Source organism: Acinonyx jubatus, chromosome A2 (genome assembly GCF_027475565.1).
Source record: "Acinonyx jubatus isolate Ajub_Pintada_27869175 chromosome A2, VMU_Ajub_asm_v1.0, whole genome shotgun sequence".
Lineage (NCBI taxonomy): Eukaryota > Metazoa > Chordata > Mammalia > Carnivora > Felidae > Acinonyx > Acinonyx jubatus.
The window spans coordinates 12,262,035-12,283,801 of record NC_069383.1 but is presented as its reverse complement, the minus strand read 5'-3'; the positions used below and the strand labels follow the sequence as shown (position 1 = coordinate 12,283,801).

General features: G+C 44.6%; 1 protein-coding gene across 13 annotated transcripts in view; it reads right to left on the bottom strand.

Annotated features, from left to right (window-relative positions):
- Positions 1 to 21,767, bottom strand: part of KEL (Kell metallo-endopeptidase (Kell blood group)) — a 258,323-nt gene that overhangs the window by 9,511 nt on the left and 227,045 nt on the right. For 8 of the 13 annotated variants that reach the window (XM_053217952.1, XM_053217958.1, XM_053217956.1 and 5 more), the window contains 10 exons: positions 13,219 to 13,379; positions 9,281 to 9,368; positions 8,845 to 9,007; positions 8,384 to 8,560; positions 6,805 to 6,929; positions 6,314 to 6,460; positions 3,227 to 3,379; positions 2,939 to 3,127; positions 2,548 to 2,696; positions 1,335 to 1,464 (listed from right to left, as the gene is read on the bottom strand). In XM_053217952.1, coding sequence (XP_053073927.1) covers positions 1,335 to 1,464; positions 2,548 to 2,696; positions 2,939 to 3,127; positions 3,227 to 3,379; positions 6,314 to 6,460; positions 6,805 to 6,929; positions 8,384 to 8,560; positions 8,845 to 9,007; positions 9,281 to 9,368; positions 13,219 to 13,379 — 1,482 coding nt within the window. Of the gene's footprint in view, positions 1 to 1,334; positions 1,465 to 2,547; positions 2,697 to 2,938; positions 3,128 to 3,226; positions 3,380 to 6,313; positions 6,461 to 6,804; positions 6,930 to 8,383; positions 8,561 to 8,844; positions 9,008 to 9,280; positions 11,010 to 13,218; positions 13,380 to 15,449; positions 15,680 to 21,767 lie in introns of those variants that run through there. The other 5 variants (XM_015084715.3, XM_053217954.1, XM_053217961.1 and 2 more) reach the window with 5 other exon arrangements.

Below are 21,767 nucleotides of genomic sequence, written 5' to 3'. Positions count from 1 at the left end.
CGTCTGGATGGCTTAGTCGGTTAAGCATCTGACTCTGGCTTTTGTCTCTGGTCATGATCTCATGGGTCGTGAGTTCGAGCCCCAGTGAGTTCAAGCCCCATGTCAGGCTCTTCACTGACAGCAAGGAGCCTGCTTGGAATTCTCGCTCTCCCTCTCTCTTTGCCCCTCCCCCCCCCAAATAAATAAACATTAAAAAAAGAACTTTGGGGTGCCTGGGTCGGTTAAGTTTCCCATTCTTGGTTTTGGCTCAGGTCATGATCTCACGGTTCATGAGTTCAAGCCCTGTGTCAGGCTCTGTGCTGGCAGTGCAGAGCTTGCTTGGGTTTCTCTCTCCCTTCCTCCCTCCCTCACTCTCTGCCCCTCCCCTCCTCATGTTCTCTCTTTATCTCTCTCAAAATAAATAAATAAAATTTTAAATCATTAAAAAATTTGATTTAATTTAATTTGAAAAGGAACCTATTAAAAACAAGAAAAGTGTCTCACTCCCAATACTCAATAACTACATGCCAGTCCCTGTGCACCCATTTACCCTCTTTGAATTCCATGGGTATTTCAAGTTGTCAAAGCAGTGAGTTTCTCCAAGACACAGAAATGGTCCACAAATTATGAAGGAGAAAAAAACCGTGCTTTTCAAGACTACACTGAGGTTAGTACTCAGGTTGGAGCATATCTAACGTTCTAGATACCTTCACTTGCATCTGGATGTGTCCGACCTAGGATTTCAAAGTTCTTGGTAAAGGAGTGTCTCCACATCTTATGCAACACAGGAGACTTTGGTTAGTGTGTTTGGCACAGAACTACCACCTCAGATATATCAGGCTCTGCACTGTGAAGCCCATGCTATGACTCCACAGATCCCACTGGATGTCAGAGATGAACTCTTTGGGAAGCACCCTTGAACATCAAACACTGGAAGCACCTAAACAGAGGAGAGGCCACTTGCTGGTCATGTCTTGCATCCCAACAAATCCCAAGCTTTAAGTCCATGTCCTTAAATCACAGAGTTCTGGATAACTAACTAGGCAAATAGTTTAAAGGTCATTGAAAGGAAAAGCAATTGCTGATAATTTTAAAGTTTTATATTTAAACTTTAATATTCAGCAAAAGGCTGTAAAAGTAGCCAGATATGTGCCAAAAGTTCTGGTACCTGGCATCTCAGTTCTCAACATAACCACTGTATGCACAGCCTGTCTGCTTCTATGGAAAATCCAGACATTGAATGGCATCTGCCCCCATGCCCTCTCCATGGGAGAGATACACCTACAATTATCCCTCAAAATGACAGATGCTCCAATAGCCCCCAATCTGGGAAAATTCCTCCCTTCTCTCCTCACCATGGGTGGTCGTTGGGTCAGCTCCCGCAGTTTCTGGATCAGTGATCTGCGTGCCTCCTGGAACTTACTGTCCAGGGCTGGAGAGAGGGTCCCCACCAGCCCCAAGATCATGTGGCTCTGCAGAAAGTCTCTGTGGAGGGAAAAGAGACCCACACATACACTCAGGGCTCTCGAGGTGCCTCAAGAACAGCCTGCCCTTGTGTAGTCACCTGGATACTCCTGAAGGAAGCCCCTTCTCTTCTGTATCTATAGAAAATAGTGGCTTGACCTTTGAACAAGTCAAGAAGAGCTTTTCTTGGTGTGAGTTGGAACTAGATGCAGAAGTGACTTCTCAAATTGCAGGGAGTGAAGCGTCTGGGCTAGATTAAGACTAGACTTAAAAAATGTAACAAAACAGATTCATCTACTTCCCCAACCAAGAAATCTCAGCTCACCTTAAGATGTATCTTCTAAGCACAGCAAAGCTGGGACCTGAGACCTTCCTCTGCCCTGCTGTCAACTCTCACCAGGTCTGATTTATAGCTTTACATAAACCTGCTCACACCCACAAGAATGGTCCTTCACTTCCTTAAAAAGAATCTCTAGATGCTGCTGCCACTGAGGTACTATGAAGAAGGGCCCTGAGCCCAAGTCCCTGGAAGGAAGCCCCTGTCTTCAGGCAGTGGCCATGTAGTTACTGGGGATGGCAGACAGCCCAACAGAGTCTCACATGCAAGGGCCTCTGGATCCTCTCACAGCTGAGAAATGGCCTCTCCCCCAGCCCTCCCCCAAGAGAACCCCCAGCCTTCACCTCCTCCATCCACTGGCCCCATGGGCCTCCACCTCCTACCCCTACCTCCTAGCTGCTGACAAGACATGCATGCCTGAGCTGTCCCTAGTGACTGGCCTTCCAGCATCTCCTATAGCTTAGAGGCTCTTCAAAGACTGGGTTCTACTCCCAGCAAACCCAGGTGCTGGGTACATGAATGCCTCATTTCATGTGTGTTTTCCCTTCCCTGTGCCCCTCAAGCCTCCCATGCTTCCTGTTGCCTCCATTTTCTCTTAGGCCATTCACCCCAACACTTCTCTGCCCTCACATACCCGTGGATCCCTTCCATCTTCCTGGGAAGACCTTACCAGCATGCAGTTTCCACAATCTCCTTTGTCCCTGAGGCCTCCAGGTCCTCGGACTCTTCATCACCCTCATACTCCCCCAGTCCCACCTGAGGCAAACCTGTATTTCAACAGCTGCTCTTCCACCAGCTGAGACATGTTTTTCAAATACTCCAGGTCATGGACTACGAGGAGCTGGGAGGGTCTCAGGGACATTGGCGTGAATGTCGCTTGCAAGCAGGACAACCAGTCGATGGCAGGGGCCATTTCCTTAGAGGAGGGACACAAGGCTGAGGGGGACAGAAAAGGAGGAGAGGAGGCAGGAGAGGGGGGTCCTCTCCCTCAGGGTTTGAGAGGGGGTGGGGAAGGGGATGGTTGGGGAAAGGGATGGGCCTGGGAAAGTTAGGGATGGAAAGGAATTAAGGAATGAGGAGAAAGGATTTCAGGAGATCCAGAAAGTTTAGGAGAGAAACCCTCCTGCCCATCCTCCTCCAGTCCCTGGTTCAAGGCACCTGCAGTTGGTCAATAGTGACCAGCTGAAAGAGCTTCTCCTGTGCCTGCTGCTGCTCCAGGGGCCTCAGAAACTGAAACAGCTGTGAGGTAATGGAGATGGACAGGAAGGCATGTTGTTGCACCTTGTCTGGGTCTCCTCCTAGCAAGGCTCCCAGCCGACTCAGATAAGCCAGGTATTCCCGCACAATCTGGGGGAGGGGCAACATCAGTCACAGCCACCAGAGGCCCCAGCCTTTCTCCGAGCATCAGAGGTCAGGGCCTGACCTTTGTCCATGGAGGCATCTTACCTGAGCATAGATCTTCTGTTCCTGCTCTTGCTTGAGGGGAAGATCAAACTCTGGCTGGTCTATCTGGACACAAGAGATACTGGAGAGAAGTAGGGAGCGTGGAGGGAGGAGAGGACAGGTGTGGGAGGATGGGGAAGGTGCTACAGGAGACAGCTTCAGGACACAGAGAAGGTGTGAGAGAAGACAGCAAGAGAGGGAGGGATTGGGGTCGGGGGCAAGGGGGGAAAGGATACTCTTTATATTATACAGACATGGAAAATGTGAGGACCAGTTTTGGGGTGCTTGTCAAGGGAGAAGCCCACTAATCCGTGTCCTGAAGGGGGCCAGCCCCTGTGCTGGGTCCAAGTCCAGGGTTAAGGGAGGGGGAAACCATCTCAGGTGCAAAATTTAAGAGGTACTGAAAACAGTAATGAAGATCAATGTCTTAACCGATATTTTTCAAATAAAAATCAAAGCTAAAATCCATGCTGACTAAAATAGCAAAACTTTGTTCAGCACAGATTTTTTTTTCTGAAAATCTAGACTGTATCTTTTATCCATTTTGAAGAAAAATTATAGATTTTTTTTAAGTCTGCAATAAAATTTTGGTCCATTTTAGGGGGAAAGGACCTCTTTTCCAAAAAATCCACAATTAACAAAAATCTGATATTTTTTGATCATCACAGGTTTTTGCATTGGCTTTAAAAAATTTTTTTTATTATGAAATTTATTGTCAAATTGGTTTCCATACAACACCCAGTGCTCATCCCAACAGGTGCCCTCCTCAGTACCCCTCACCCACCCACCCCTCCCTCCCACCCCCCATAAACCCTCAGTTTGTTCTCAGTTTTTAGGAGTCTCTTATGTTTTGGCTCCCTCCCTCTCTAACCTTTTTTTTTTTTAATTTTTAAAAATATTTATTTTGGTTACTGTTTTTGGTAGCCTCTTTGATTTTGTACATAGGTGAGTGGCTCACTTACCTCACCTGCCTGCCCCACCTTAGTCCTGGCATGTCCTTGATTCTGTTCTGATCTTTGCTCCCAAACTATGCCTTTTTCTACTCCAACTTCAATATCCCGCCCGCTCCTCGGACTGTATACTTTCCCCATCTTCAAAAATCTTTCTCTTGGCTCCTTTGTCACATTTTATGTCCACACTTTGAAGAACTAAAAGTCATCCATGACCCTTTCTTGCTCCAACTTTCTTGCCTTCCTCTTAAACGCTGTACAATCTGTCCATTTCCAAAATGTTTTCAATACTCTCTTCTAGAAGGTTCTCAATGGTATTATCGTTTATTTTCTGAGATCAGAAATATCTGGAATCCATGATGATACTTCCCTGCTGAATCACTCCTCCCCTGTCCTCTGTGGCACAGCCATGCTGGTCTCATACCCCCTCCCTGCCCCCAGGCCCCTTGGTGGGGTACTCCCTCTGAAGTCCATCCTCAGAGTCCATCGAGTCTCCAGTTGATGGTAACTGCCCTCTTCATACTCACACAACATCAAAACTGTGGAAAACTAATTTTCCAACTTTTCCATTTTCTGCATTTACATTCAACCAGTTGCCAAGTCCTTTAGAAGCACCACAGACCATTACCACTGAGATGAAGCTGCCTAAATCTTCATTCCTGGCCTTTCCTTTCAAGTTCTACCACAATCATCTTAAACTGCTCAAAATTGCTCACCTAGATTCCTCAACCACTCCAGGTTGACCTACAAAATCGCTCCCTCTGCTTACACTCAATGCACAGCCATATTTTTTCCCCCGAAGTCAGAAGCAATCACCTCCATCTGACTTCTTAGGCCAGGAATAATCAGGCCCAACCTCATGTCTTCAGCCTTACTCTTCTCTTATCTCCCACTGCACCTCACCCCTACCCCAAATCCTCTGTTCAATAAACCAGCCTTCTCATTGACCCCACAGAAGAGTCATACCATTCCAGCCTTAGCTCAGGACTTTCCCGAAGTCCTTTTCATGCCCTTAACTTCACCTTCACCTGCGTGATTCACCATGTTTCAAGGCTCAGCTCACGTTCTCCCCTCTCTGAGCCATTCCTTAACTATTTCAGATCTTAGGTACTCCCTAAAGACCACATCAGAAGCTCCTGAACATACCCTTTAGAGCTGAATTTTAGAGTGTCTCATACTGATTAACAGCTTTTCTTGTATATTCATCCCCATATAATTTTGTGGAATTTTTGAGGGCAGGGGCCAAATAGATGGCATTGCATTATCTACAACAATACCGATGCCTTCAACATTTTTATTTATTTACTTGCTCAACAAACATCTTCCATGGGCCTCTAGATGCCTGGCCCTGTGCTAGGTCCTGAGGAACAGAGGTGAGTAAGGTATGGTCCTGTTCTTAAGGGGCTCACAGTCTTTAACACGGTCTTCAGTGATGAGAGCTTGGGAAGCTGGGAGGACAGAGGGGTCTACCTAACACATAGCTAGGGTGTCAGTGAAGAATTCCTGGAAGAGATAATAATCAAACCCCAAATTTGAAAAACATGTAAGAGTTTTCCAGGCTGAGTGTGGGAATAGCGTTGGGGAGTAGTGTTGCAAGCAAAGAGAAACGTGGATGAAAAGCACTGAGGAATATTCTTGAAGCTAGAAGTGACAGAGCATGGCTTGAGGTTTAAGGGGGACAAGGGATGTGGCAGGAGATAAAACTGGAGACTGGGGGGTTAAGAGCTAGATCCTGACGACCTGGACCTGGCGAAGCCACTGGAGGCATTTAGACAGAGACAATAGCATAATTAGCTCTTGGTTTAGAAAGGTCCCTCCAGCAAAACTCAAGAGTAGATAAGAGGAGGACAATACTGGAGATGAGGGGGCTAATTAAAAGGCTTTTGGGGGGGGGGGTGATCCAGATAAGCAGTCAGGAAGATAGGAGCTAGTTCAATCTTCACAGGACTGGCTCTCCTGCTCCCTTCTCTGATCTCACCTAGTATCCCTGACTGTCACATTGATAATTTTCCCTCAAGATAAATATCTTATCTATGTTGCCCATTTGTCCTATCTGTCCAGCCCGCAACCTTCCTCTAGGAGATGCTAGGCTAGAAGTCGAGGCAGGCCCGGTCCTGCTATGTGCTGGTGCGCCCCTCACCTGAATGACTGGCGTGTGTGGAAGGGTAGGATGAGGTCGCAGGTAGGCTCTGAAGAATGGGAAATAACCATACTGACTCATCAGAAGGCTCAGGGTTCGGTTAAAGTCTAAGGAAGTCCAATTACCGGAGATTCGCCAGCCTCCAAGCTGGGAAGCAGAGAGACATGGCTCAGCGGTGGGGGATGGCCTGGGAGACCTGTCCCGCCCACCCCTCCCCTTCCTGAGCCAGCTGCTACTTCCTGACTGCTACTCTGGGTGCTTGGAGCCCTCCAGGGCTGGCTCCGTCTCTATCCTTCTTTCTCTGCCCTCACCCAGGGTCCTCATGCTTCCAGAGGGTACTGCCATTTCTATCTCCCTCCTGGAACTTGGAGATGCCTAGGAAAGAGACACCCCCCTCCCTTTCTAAAAAAAGGGGGGGGGTAAGGGCAGCCCTGAGCATGCATGGGTCCCACGTGTTATGTATCTAGAAACCTTACTGCCCTGGGTCTCACCTCCTCAATGACTTGTCTGAGGGGGGCAGCCCCTTCGGCTTCAATGGCACCTGTGTCCACACAGGAGCTGTAGAACTGGAAAGCTTTGTCCTCCCCAGTGCCCAGGTGCCGGGAACCTGGCTTTTCTAGAAAGGAAGCATAGGAGAATTAGAGGAGAAAAGCCAAGCAGGGAAGGTGGGACAGAAGGGGAAGACTCCCAGGGAAATGGAAAGAAGGGGGGAAATACGGGGTTAAGGACAGGTCAGAAGGTGGGAGGGCTGGGTCAGCTCGATGGGAGAGTGAGGGCAGGGAGGAAGACAGAGGGGAACAAAGGAGACACGAAAGAGAAATGGGGAGGAAAAGACACAGGAGAAAAGGAAGAGATGGGAGCACCTAGCAACACCTATGGGTCCAAATGGAAGGCAGGACGGAGATGAGTAAAGAAATTAGAAACATTTGGCAAACCAGAGAACTTTGGGGGACCTGAGACAGGAAAACTCATCCAGACAGGTTTAGCAAGAAGAAACAAGGTCCAGACCCTGGCTGGTGACCCAGGAAACACACACACACACATACACACACATACACGGCAGTAACCCTCATGCCTGTGCATTACAATCACCTACCCTGTGGCACCTCCCACCCACTCAGTCACCATACCTTTCACTCTGTAGTGAGCAACAGTTTTTATCCTAAACATACATTTTCTTTTCATATCTTGGCCTTAACTGGAAGCATGGCCCCTCCAGAGAATGCCTGCCTGCAGTTCTTTTGTCCATCAAAAAGAGGGCAGAGGGACACATTCACTCCTCCCAAATTCCAGTGAATCCCGTCACATGTCCTGGGCTCCCTTACACTGGAAATGTGTGCCTATCATACCTGTTCTTGTTCCCTTTCCTCACACCCTCATACCATCCTCCAACTTCCTGGGGCCCGCTTCCAACCTCCCAGATGGCCTCGGTTGCTCCCTCAGAGATGAACTCAATTCTTCGGTCTTCTCCACAGTCACTGCCTACAGGCGACTTCTGCGCCCCCAGGGCTTTAGGTTGGCCCTCTCCTCTTCCAGCAAGCCCTCTGTGGCTGGATCCATTCCCTGGCACACAGCCAGATGCCTCCCCTTCTCACCGCGTGGCCACGTCCTCCCAGCCAGCCCCAGCACCCCACTTCTTCCCCTAGAGCTTGCACACCAGCGTCTGAGGGAGGGGGTGGGGAAGTGACTGCAGGGAGAGGCTAACAGTGACCCCAGCGATAGCAGGCAGGCGGGGCTGGGGGCAACCGACACACCTGGACTTTAGCGCGGCAGGTGCTGAGCGCCATTGGCATGGGAGGTCCCAGGCGCAGGAGAGAAATGGAAGATTTAGGCGCAGCAACAGAAAAGGGGCAGATCGGTGAAATGTGGGGGGCTTGAAGAGAGGACAGTAGTCATGGGCAAGTGGCAAAGGAAAGATGAAGACAGGGACAGAGAGGAGAAGGGAGGAGGTACTGAGACGGAGCAGCAAACCAGCAGCTGTGCCACAAACCACACAGGTTTGGGACAGCAAGATAGTTCTAGGCTCAGAGCCACCCACTTGCAGAGACGCTTCCACCCAGCGAGCCTCACCCAGTATTTTCCGAAGTCTCCTCTTGTTCTCCTCTGCAAGAGCCTGAAAAGAGCTCTTGGTGCCTTGGGCGTCTCCACAGGCAAAGCTGAAGAAGTCGGTACAGGGGGCCACACTGGTGTTCCCAGAGGCCAGGTAACGAGCCTGAAGATCATGACACTCGGGCGTCCTGCAGGGCCCTGCCAGGTGGTGGTGGGGGGCGGGGGGAGCTCAGAGCTGAGAGAGGGAGAGAGAAAGGGCCAGGGGTCCCCCGAGGTGCTGGGCAAAGGACAGCCTGGTGGGGAAAAGGGAAGGGCCCCCCAGGAGAAGGACAGGGCCTGACTGAGCCCAGCAGGGCCAGATTGGGAGGGAGAGGGCGAGAGGGTGAGGCAGGAGGGGAGGTGAACGAGTCAGTGGGCACAAAGCCACAGAGGCCCTGATGAGGAGGGCTGGCTCGGTTGGGGGATTCCAGGATTGTGCTCACTAGGGCCACAGCTCCGGAAGATGTAGACCAAAAGCACAGAAGAACCAAGGAGCAGACTGAAAAGCAGGCCAGCCGCTAGCACCCGCCGGACCATGAACCCCGCCGTTATGTGGCGTTCCTGTGGCCACTCTACTTGAGATACTGGAGATTGCTGTGCAGGGAACTAGGAAGTGGAAAGCCACAAGAGAGAGGGGGTTGGCAGAGAGGGGTGGGGGAGAGAGGGAGAGAGGGGAAAGAAAGAGAAAGTTAGTGCCAGGGCCCCCTCATAGAGAGATGATTCTCCTCATTCTCCCTAAACCCAACCCGTTTTGGACCCCTGGGAGATGCACAAACATGCTAAGGACCAGGCAGACTGTGAGGGGTGAGAGTCTGTGGGATGTTAGAGCTGGAAGGGAGGTCACACGTCTGCCCCGCAAAGGTCAGGGACCGCACTTACCTCCTGCCTTAAGAAAGGCCCCCTTCCCCATGCCCGGCTCATTCCCCCCGGCCAGGTTCTTCCCCACTCTGGTCTCCACCCTCTTGAACTGAGGAGGAGAGAAGGGAGAGAAGCTGGGTCAGGAAGGGGGTGCATTAAAGAGAGTTATATCAGGTCTATCAGGTGGTTTTGACGCTTCCCTTCACGCGCCCGCTATCATCCCAGGGCAGTGTTCCTAGACCAGCTTCAGAACGGCCCCTCCCCTGGATGCACCCCGACTTTTCTCCCTCTCCTGACACCTCCCTTTCCTTTCCCGTTTCTGCTCTCCAAGCCTCACATTTCCTCCTCTCCCATGGGGCAGGGCACTCACACACAGTGGCCATCCACCCCCACCCTAGTCACCTGACCCCAGAGGGGAACAGTTTTCTCTAGGGGACTTGCCGTCTGTCAGTCCTCTCTGGCTCCCAGAATCCTTCCTGGTTCTGCTCTAGGTGCTGAATCTGAGAAGTGGGGTTCAGGAAATGGCCTCCCTCCTACCGCCCCCCCCCCAGTTCCTCTGTACTGGAGAAGGGGAACTTCTGCCACTTGACCCTCCTGTCCCCATATACCCATGCTATTGGCCTCTGGGTGGAGTCTGTTTATCAGTCCAGAGACACCCAGACCTCTCCTCCTCCTTTATCTCAGACTCTCAGGGGAGGCAAAGGGAGGGAGTCTTCACTTCTCAAGTAATTTTGCCCTTGGGTAGCTCTTCTTGTCCTGCTTTGTGCCTTTGCTCATGGAGTTTCTTTATTTCTGGAATATTCTTTCTTCCCTTCTTTCTTCTCTGATTGAAATCTTCCGGATCCTTCGATTCTCAGGTAAATGCCACCTTCCCCCAGGAACTCTCACAGCTCGGAGTCCATTCCCCCTGCTCCTGGGAATGCTCGATGGCTCTCAGGGTGTCATAACCCTGCTGTTTGCAGGCAGAGCAGAGCAGTGCAAAGAAAATCCAACAAACCAGGAGACCCAGATGAGCTAATTATTAGCCCTGTGATAATAAATAAGCCATTTAAACTCTCAGGCAGGTAAGAAAGTTTCATCATCTAGAAAATGAGTCTAATGTTTGCCTTGCCCCTGCCCTGGGGTCTGATACCTTCTACAAAAGAAGGAGGCATTACCATGCCTTTTATTCAGCACTCTCTTCCACAGGAGGTTCTTCTTCACCTCCCTAGTGATGGCAAATCTTTAGTGGCCGGGACAGTGTCCCTTTTTCTTTCATGTCCACTTGAGATGCTTTATAAATATTTGTAGGAATGACTTGCGTTCCAAGCCAGAAATTCTCCTTCCCACACCACACTGAGGTCTCACCTGGGGTCCCAGTGAGCACATTTCTGAGAGAAGGCATTTCACGTCTGTCCCTTGTCTTCCTGTCCCAGGTAAAATAGGACAGTCACACTCAAGACCCCTCGGCAGTGTTTCCTGACACTGTGCTATGGTGGCTTTGTCGGGATGGAGGCAAGGACGGGTCCATGGTTGGTGAAGAAGAACAAAGGTCACATGCCTATGGAGGCCATACTATGGGGTATCATGAAAGTCATGAAGAAAAGTCAAGGCTTTTCAAAAGGAGGAACTGAAGTCTTCTGAGGAGGAGTTTCACATGATGAACCTAGTAGCTGTGAAAAGCTGGTGTGGTACTGGATCTGGATTGCTTAGATGAAAGACAAGAGACACAGTGGTACTTTGGTGGTGCAGGGGTGATGAGGGAAGGCTTGGTCCAATGTAAATACTTGGAAGGAAAAATCTTATGGGAGGAAATAAAGTCATGGAAACTGATAGAGTCAGGGAGGAGACAGCGAGTGTAAGTAACAGTCACAGATGAGCTGCGTAGTTTATTTCTGGATGACAAGGAGCACGGTGATGGCGGTGGCAGAATGTGGGACCTTGGTTAAGGGTGGCTGTAGGAGTCACCTTGACACCAAAATGATGATTCGGGATCTTAGAGGATTTCAGTCTGTTTGCATACAAATCAACTGTGCCTTGTCTGTTACCTCCCCTTCCCCCAGATACTCAGCCTTGAACTTCTAGCTCCCTCCCCACTCCTTTTGTACCAGTGGAGCCCTCTGGGATGATGTTTCTCTAGGAAAATGGTAATGGGGGCAATTCAGGTTAGATAAGAGCTGGTTAAGGCACAGGTGTGCTGTGTTACATCAGTGACTGCGAACATCCACTGAGGCCTGGACTTAGTGTCTCTCTGTCCTGGAGAAGCTGAGTCAGTCATGGACCTGCGGCAACACGGGTGCTGTCCGCCCCGCCCGCCCTGCCGCCTCTGTTCTGGGAGCTGCCTCAGAAGCACAACCCCTTTATCTCCCTCGTCCCACTGTGCAGTGAGTCATTACCACCGCCACCACCGCCGGCCCGGAGCCCCACACACCAGTGCAGCCATCATCATTAGCCGTAAGCACCGAGAGAGCCCCAGCTAGCAACCACAGGCTCGCACGGCAGCCAGACACTGCCTCCTGGTCTCTTTCACTGTTCCATCCGGTCTACTTGAATTCCAGGATCTTTTGTTTGATACCAGAATAATATTAACTAGTAATAACAGTAGCAATAGTATCTTAATTTTTACTGAGCACTTCCTATGTGCCGGGACTCCAATAAAAATGCTTTGCTTATGTACATATTTTCCATTCAGTCTTCAATTCTATGAGGGCGATGAGAACTGTTCTCCCCATTCTACAGATGAGAAGACAGATGCATGAAGTGCAGTACACTTGCCCCAAGTTATAAAGTCAGCAATCATCAGAGCTTAGAACTGAAGGAAAGCCTTCTGAGACCCTCAGTCATTAAGTTTCTCAGACTACTGAGACCCTCAGTCATTAAGTTTCTATTTTTCGAAGTCTCTTCCTTGGCAGAATCTTTTGTCTAAACTCTTTCAACTACCCTTTACTATGATCTTGTTATGACTGCCTTGGGGGCTGTTACTCCCCAGACTCTCAAACATCCATTTCACGTTTTGAAGATCATGTCTTTATTGTTGTCCATAACCAGCCAACATGGACAGTGCTTAAAGCATCAAAATTAAGGATGGGACATTTATCTACACTCTCAAGGATGTATGTCAGTGACAGTTTACCTCTCAGATCACTTGATTTCAGTGATAACAATGAAGAAGCTTCTTCCTAAGGAGCAATAAATCCCATCCTGGATGACCCAGAGTAAGCTTCTATGTCATAGACAATGCTGAGGAGACTGACCAGAGGAGGAAAAACCAGATCACTAGTCAATTGGGGGCATTCTAATTGCTTTTTCAAAGGAAGCCATATTGAAAGTTGCAGATTACCTCTGGGAAGAAAAACTTATGTTTTTGAAACACTTTAAGTGACAAGTCTAGATGGAATGCTTTTAATATTTCAATTTCCATATATACTTTCTCTTTTATAGATACAAGACTAGAATACATAAGGCCTGTTTAATTAAATTAGCAAATTAATGGGGGCACCTAGGTGGCTCAGTCGGTTAAGCCTCCAACTTTGGCTCAGGTCATGATCTCGCAGTTCGGGACTTTGAGTCCCACATCAGGCAGGCTCTGTGCTGACAGTGCAGAGCCTGCTTGGGATTCTCTCTCTCTCCCTTTCTCCTTCTCTCTGCTCCTCCCTCATCTATAAGTGTATGCCTGCATGTGTGCTCTCTCTCTCGAAAGAAAAATAAAAACTTATTTAAAAATTAGCAAATTAATAAAAAATATGGATTGGTGGTGAACATGGCAAAAACTTGAAAGTAATGCCCCGAAGACTGAAGTTTGAAATGTGTGCATGTCAACAATGTCTCAAAAGGAAGATCCTTGTCCTTATTTTTTTAGTATTCTTTCATGCCACCTTCTCTTCTCTCTATATGTGTAGTAAATCATCACCTTAAACTTACACAATGCTGTATGTCAATTATATCCCAAGAGCATCCTTACCAAGAATGGTCATCCTTACCATGGTGGGTAAACACCATCAAATGTGCCACATGCCCAAATAGAACAAAAAGGTAGAGGAAGGACAAATTTTCTGCTTTTGCTTGATCTGGGATATCTGGGATATCCTGCCCTTGGACACTGGTGTTCCTGCTTCACAGGTCTTTGGACCAAAAGCACAGTCTGTAAAAGGAAGAAATAACAAGTTGGACTTCATCAAAATTAATAGTTTTTGCTGTGCAGGGCATCTGGGTGGCTCAGTCAGTTGGGCATCCGACTTCGGCTCAGGTCATGATCTCAGGGTTTGTGAATTCGAGCCCCACTTTGGACTCTGTGCTGACAGCTCAGAGCCTGGAGCATGCTTCAGATTCTGGGTCTCCTTCGCTCTCTGCCCCTCCCCCATTTGCTCTCTGTCTCTGTCTCTTTCTCTCTCTCAAAAATAAACATTAAAAGAATTTTTGTAAATGTTTGCTGTTCGAAAAATCATGTTAAGAGGATGAAAAGACAGACTAAGACTGGGAAAAAATACTTGCAAACTACATATCCAACAAAAGACTAGTATCTGGAACATACATTTTTAAAAACCTCTCAAAACTCCACATTTAAAAGACAAACAATCCACTTAGAATGTGGGCAGCAGACATTAAGAGGTATTTCTCCAAAATGGATATAAAGACAGCAAATAAGCACCTTGAAAGATGTTCAACATCATTAGCCATTAGAGAAACGCAAATTAAAATTTTAATGAGATACCACTAGTATGTATCAGAATGGGTAAAATAAATATTGGCAACCAAGTGCTAGGGCATACACAGAGAAACCAGATCACTCATCCAGTGTTCATGGGGATGTAAAATTGTACAGCCATTCTGGAAAACAAGTTGAAAGTTTCTTAAAAACTAAATAAGCTGCTACTATTTTACACATTAACTATACTCCGAGCGTGAGTCCCAAAGAAAAGTCATGTTCACATAAAACCTGTACACAAATGTCTGTAGCAGATTTATTCATAGTAAACTTGAAACAACTCAGATGTCCTTCAGTGGGTAGACAGTTAAACAAACCATGGTAACCCATAGCCTGGAATACTACTCAGCAATAAAAAGGAACAAAGTAACAATACCTGGATGAATCAAACCCTGAGTGAAAAAAAAAGTCAATCCCTCAAAATTACATACTTACCGATTCTATTTATATAACAAAGTTTACATGCCAAAATTATAGTAATGGAGAACAAATTAGTGGTTGCCAGTGGTCAGGAAAAGGTAGAGATGGGATAGAAGTAGGCATGGCTATAAAAAGGGAACACGAAGTATCCTTGGTGGTGAAGGAAATATTCTTGATTCTATCAATGTCATATCAATATTCTATCAATGCCTGGTTGTGAAATTGTACTACAGTTTTGCAAGATTTTACCATTGGGGGAAACTGAGTAAAGGGTACATGGGTCTCTCATGTCATTCCTTACAACTGCCTGTGAATCTTCAAGTATCTCAAAAAAAATTTTTTTAAATGATAGTTAAGTTGCAAGATAGGTTCTATAATTGTCCCATAGAATTAATTGGACAATGTATCAGTCTGATTCTTTTTTTATTGTTAAACATTTTTTTTTAATTTTTTTTAACGTTTATTTATTTTTGGGACAGAGAGAGACAGAGCATGAACGGGGGAGGGGCAGAGAGAGAGGGAGACACAGAATCGGAAGCAGGCTCCAGGCTCTGAGCCATCAGCCCAGAGCCCAACACGGGGCTTGAACTCACGGGCCGCGAGATTGTGACCTGAGCTGAAGTCGGACGCTCAACCGACTGAGCCACCCAGGCGCCCCTTACTGTTAAACATTTAAAAAAATTTTTTACATTTATTTATTTTTGAGAAACAGAGTGAGACAAAGCATGAGCGGGTGAGGGGCAGAGAGAGAAGGAGACGCAGAATCTGAAGCAGGTTCCAGGCTCTGAGCAAGATGATGCGAGGCTCGAACCCACAAACTGTGAGATCATGACTGAGCCGAAGTCGGACACTCAACCAACTGAGCCACCCAGGTGCTCCTCAATCTGATTCTGTATTGCAAGTAACAGAATCTATTCTGGATAATTTAGTCAGTAAGAGAATCTATTCAATGATATTCGGAATTTCACAAATTCCAATCGGTTGGGCAGAGAGACAGAATCGAAGGCTATGCAGCAAAAAACAAAACAAAACAAAACAAAACAAAAAACCCAAAACCCAGAATCACACCATGCTCTGTCCATATACCTCTCCTGCAGGCCGCTGCTGCCCAGGCCCTGTGGTTCCCATCAGTGAACAGACAGCAGAATCTCTGGCACCACATTTGCCCCAGGATGACCCACATCATGTACTCTTTCTCCTATTTTTCACTTTGCAAATGATGTCCAGTGCAGGTGTCTCTGGTTGGTAAAACCTAGATCATTGCCTCTGCCTGACTACAAGAGAGTCTGAGAGAGCACGGCCTGGCTTCTATCCTGGAGAAGTGGGATTTATAAAATGGGAAGTTCCCCAGTTCTAGAAAGTTTTCCAAAAGACACTTGTCAGTCACAAACATGACAAATGTCCACCATAAGTATAATAACATGTTTTGCAATCAAGAGATGATTTACTTTTTGAAAATTTAAAGAAACATTTCAAATTCTGATGAATACGGTAGATAAAGGAAGTATGCCTCTTTGATAACTTACCCATTTTCCCCTTCAGTTCTTGTGAGTTTCTATTTTTTAGTCCAATGATGATATATTGTATTTTATTAAAAAGTCATACATTTGGGGCACCTGGATGGCTCAGTTGGTTAAGCATCCGACTCTTGGTTTTGGCTCAGGTCATGATCTCACGGTTCTTGAGTTCGAATCCCGCATCGGGCTCTGCGCTGATAGCGCGGAGCCTGCTCAAGATTCTGTCTCCCTCTCTCTCTGCCCCTCCCCTGCTTGCTCTCTATCTCTCTTTCTCAAAATAAATAAACATTAAAAAATTTTTTTTGAAAAATTCATACATTTTACTTGTCTTTTTGATTTTACTGTGCCTAACATTTTAAAATTAGTTTTAACATTTTCTCCATTGTTATATATACTTTCTGTTTCTAATCTTATTTTATTTTGTATTGCATTCTCTTTTTTTATTACAAAATACATGTTCCTTATAGCAAATTTGAAAATCAACCCCCCCAACCTCCCCCCCCAAAAAAAAACCAACACAAAAAAGAAAACAAAAATCATTTGAAATCCAGGACCTGGTAATAACTCCAGTGGATCTCTCCAACAGTCATTCCATTCATATGCCACTGGAAATGCAGTTTAGGTGGGTTGACTCCACCACCATACTTGGGGATGGGTCCCATTTGACCTAAAGCAATCAGAGTCATTTCACACACACACCCACTGCCTCACCAATGCAAATAGCTCAGTTATAATCAATCAGTGCCTGGCATCCTACCGGCCACAGTGATTGGTTCAAGCATGGGCACATGACCTATGTCAGTCCGATTTAAAAACATCCAAGGCTCCTACCTGTTAGGAGAAGAGAATCTCCCACCCCCACCCCAATTCAGGTCAGACTAGCATAAAGGAGGAAGCTCTAGCCCCAGAGCTGCTGGGAACCTGTGCGGAAGTAGAGCTTATATTCAAAAGTTGGAGTTAACAATAGAGAGGGAGAAACCATATCCTCATCCCATCATTTGGTTCCTAAAATCAGATTCTCCTAAGTCTAGTCCCCGGCTTTTTTCTCTTCTTAATTGAACAAGATGAGATTGCCAGATTTAGGAAAATGTGTATTTTGCCTCTATCCCAGCTCTAGATCTATTTTTGTGGTTGTCTTGGTAAGGGGCCTCCAGGACAATTCTCTTTCAGGGCCTGGAGTTTCCCAAGCAAATCCTATTTCGAATTGAAATTTTCTTACTGTGCCTTCCAGATTGTCTTGTACATTTTCTAAAGCCTGTGGTCCATAAATATAGAGCTGGAGGATGCCACTTGATTTTAGTATAGCAGTTCGAGTTTTGATGCCAATGCTGTGTATGAAACGTAAGGATGTTATGGGAATTGTACTATCTATGTTTAAAAGACTGGTGGGTCATTTGAGCCTGAAATGCCTAATCACTCTTGAGAAGGGTCAGAACTACACTTTGTGGTTCTCCAAAAAAAAGGTGTTGCAGACGCTGGCTGACTGTGAATGTCTGCAACTACAAGACACACACACCTGTCTGAGCTACTACTCCTGAGCTTACTGAAACCCACGTGCAAGTGCTGTTCCTCCACTGACTGAACCTGGGGGCAACACATTTCCTTGAGGGCTCACAGACTGTCAAGAGACCCTCCCGCCCCCAACTTTTCTCACAGCACTTCCATACTCACTGTACTTGGAGTAGTGAGAAGCAATAATATAACTCTTTAATCCTTTCTTTGATTTAAGATTCTTCTGAGAGGTGGATGAAAGCTAGCGTGCTTTGTTTATATCTTGAGACTCACTTAAAAAATAAAGAATCCATTCTGGTTCCACCCCAGAATCCCCATTCTCCTATTTATTGATGCCAGGTAGTACTTTCAGGCCTTGTCTACATTTCTAGCAGGCATGAATCAATACAGCTAGTCTCTACTGAGGTCATAGCTTCTCCATTTTGTGTGAAAACTCTAATTCCTAGCATGCATTGAAACTACTGTGTTCATTGTAGTTGCCTCTGACCATGACACATGGGAGCTTCCACAGCCTCAGAGAATGCACTACCTTCTCCAAGCCTCCCATCCACCTTCTTGCTTAGATATTTTTGGGAATTGCTGGTTCTGAATAGATCTAAAAAAAAAAAAAACAAAAAAAACCAAAAAAAACAAAAGAAAGTAATAGAGGTGGAGCAGAGCAAATCTATATGAAGTATTCTGGCATTCAGGGGGAGAGATAAGCAAACAAAACAATTATATACAAATAAATACTACAATTTTAGGTAGTGAGAAAAAATAAAGCAGAAACAGGGGTAGAGAGAGATGAAGGATAGTGGTAATGTAGCACCATTTTTGATAATGTGATCTGTCATTTGTGCCAAAGGAGTGATGGAGTCAACCAAGTGAGCTGAGGGAAGACTTTGAACTTTCCTTTATGTGTGATGGGAATTCATGGGGCAGTTTTTAAAGGATCAGCCAGCCTCCTGAGAAGGTGTTTTTGAAAAGCAGAAAGGCTGGTTAGGAGGCTGTCGGAATCATTGCAAAATCCAGGTAAGAGATGAACATATGAACTAAAGCAATAGCAATGGAGGTGGTAAGAAGCAGCTGAATTCTAGATTTATTCAAAGACAGTGCCAGTAAGACACTAGTTGATGGGTTTCATATGAGATAAGATGAAATGAGATGAGAGAGATATAGCAAGCAAGCATAATGCCTAGATTTTAGCCATTTCCTATGGGAAAGAAAATTGAGAGAGGATGAGTGGATGTGCATAGAGAGTTCTGTTTAGGTATTTAAATCAAAGGATACTTTTTAGACACTGAAGGAGAAATGCTGTGTAGGTAATTAAATATAAACATCTAGAGATCAACAGAAAGGATAGATATAATAGATATAATAGATATATTAAATTGATATAATATAGATATAATAGATATAGATATAATAGATATAGATATAATAAATTGGAATAGATATAATAAATAGATATAATAGATTGGACATTTGAATTTAAGTAAATTATCTTCAAAGCCAAGGGACCAGAAGAGATCATGTACGGATGAGTCTAAGAGATTGGAACACAGGCCATTCTAACATTTGATGGTCAGAAAGAGAAGAAGCCAGAAAAAAAGATTAATTTGGGGAATGTTAGGATTGTGTGTGTGTGTGTGTGTGTGTGTGTGTGTGTGTTGATGTTATTTCACTAATAGATGTTGCAGATATCCAAGAGATATATAGATGCGTGGGTATCCATTCAGATCTCTTTATGCACTGGAAGTATTCTGTGTCTTTTAAATTATATTTAACAGAGATTTATCAGTTTTCTTCTCTTCAAATAACCAGCTCTTAATTTTATGTTTGATTTATACCAGTTATTTTCCATGTTATTGATTTATGCTTTTATATTATTTTCCTATTTTGCTTTAGATTAATACTTTGCTCTATTTTAGAAATTTACAGTATAATAGTTTTTTCATTAATATCCTTTTTAAATTTCTTCTTATTAAAGACTTTTAAATGAGTACATTTTCTTCTAAACACTGTTTTGGCCACATTTCAACACATTTTGCTATACAGACTTGTGTTTGTTATTACTTTAAAATAGATTTTTTATTGAATTATTAATTTTTCCTAAGCTAATTTTTACTTTAAAAAAGTGTTTTTTAATATCACAAGAAATTAAGCAATTTGTTAATATTTTCATTATTTATTTCTTCTTTAAATGTGTTATGATTAGAGGCTGTGCTGGGCAGAATTCTTTCTATTAGGTTGGTGGTTGGTATTTTTAAAATACTTTTATGGTCTATTTATGATTTTTTTTTTTTTGGTGACAGCTATACACAGGAATGTTCTTAAATTCTCTCATTAAAGTTCCCAATAATTTGTTAAAATTGTCGAATAAAGCCCAAGACAGCCCTAGACTGACCAACGAACACCACAAGGACCAAACACTGCCCACAAGAGGAAAAGAGAGCCACTTGCAGATGACTGGACTGAAGTAAAAAGTGGCTCAGCCACAATAGCAGGGTTAAAGCAGAGAGAGAGAAAACAGTTATACACAAGGGAAGCCCCATGAGGCTATCAGCTGATTTTTTCAGCAGAAACTTTGCAAGCCCAAAGGGAGCGGCATGATATATTCAAAGTGCTAAAAGGAAAAAATCTACAGCCAAGAGTACTCTATCCAGCAAGACTATCATTCAGGATAGAAGCAGAGGTAAAGTTTCCCAGACAAACAAAAGTTAAAGGAATTCATGACAACTAAACCAGCCCTACAAGAAATGGGTTTTTTAATGTTTTTTAATGTTTATTTATTTTTGAGAGAGACAGAGACAGACTGCAAGTGGTTAGGGGCAGAGAGAGAGGGAGACACAGAATCAGAAGCAGGCTCCAGGCTCCGAATTGTCAGCACAGAGCCCGACATGGGGCTCGAACTCACGGACAGTGAGATCATGACCTGAGCTGAAGTCAGACACTCAACTGACTGAGCCACCCAAGTGCCCCATGAAATGTTAAAGGGGACTCTTTGAATGGAAAGGAAAGACCAAAATCTAAAGTAAGAAAAGCAGGAAGCACAGAAGCTGTAAAAATAAATGTATTTGTAAAACTCCGTCAAGGGGCTTAGAAAATAAACGGATATAAAGTATGACATTATATACCTAAAACACTGAAGAGGAGAGAAGTAAAGAATGGGTTCAAACTTAAGCAACCATGAACTTAATACAGACTGCTTTATGTAGAAGATGCTATATACAAACCTAATGGTTACCTAATGGTAACCACAAATCAAAAGCCAGTAATAAATACACAAAAAATAAGGAGAAAGGTATTAAAGTATATCACTAAAGAAAGCCAACTAATCTTGAGAGAAGAGAGCAAAGATAGAAAGGAACAAAGATGAACTACAAAAACGATCATAAAACAAGTAACAAAATGGCAATAAGTACATACCTATTAATAATTAATTTGAATGTAAATGGACTATATGCTCCAATAAAAAAGTTATAGGGTGAGAGAATGGATAAATAATAAGAACTGCATGCCAGAGACTCACTTCAGACATAAAGACACATGCAAAAAAAAAAAAAAAAAAAAAAAACAAAAAAAAAACCTGAAAGTGAAGGGGTGGAGAAGCATTTATCATACAAATGGAAGTGAAAAGAAAGTCAGGGTAGCAATACTTAGACAAAATAGACATTGAAACAAAGACTGTGAAGAGAGACAAAGAAGGACACTATATAATCATAAACAGAACAACCCAATAAGAAGATATAAATTGTAAATATTTATGCTTCTAATATGGGAGCACCCAAATACATAAAGCAGCTATTAACAAACATACAGGATGTGATGAATAGTAATACAATAATAGTAAGGAACCTTAACACCCCACTTACATCAGTGGATTGATCATCCAAACAGAAAATTGACAAGAAAAGAATGGCTTTGAATGATATTGGACCAGATGGATCTAACAGATATATTCAGAACATTCCATCCTAAAACAGCAGAATACACATTCTTCTCAAGTGCATATGAAACATTCTCCCAAACAGATCACTTATTAGACCACAAAACAAGTCTCAACGAATTTAAAAATACCAAGTCACACCATGCATCTTTTCCAACCCAATGCTATGAAACTAGAAATCAAACACATAAGGAAAAAAAATCTGGAAAGACCACAAACACATGGAAGTTAATAAAATGCTACCAAACAATGAAAGGGTCAACCAAGAAAACAAAGAGGAAATCAAAAAATACACGGAGACAAACAAAAATGAAAACACAATAGTTCAAAAATCTTTGGGATGCAGTAAACGCTGTTCTAAGAGGGAAGTTGCTAGCAATACAAGTCTACCTCAAAAGCAAGAAAAATCTCAAATAAACAACTTAACCTTACACCTAAAGGAGCTAG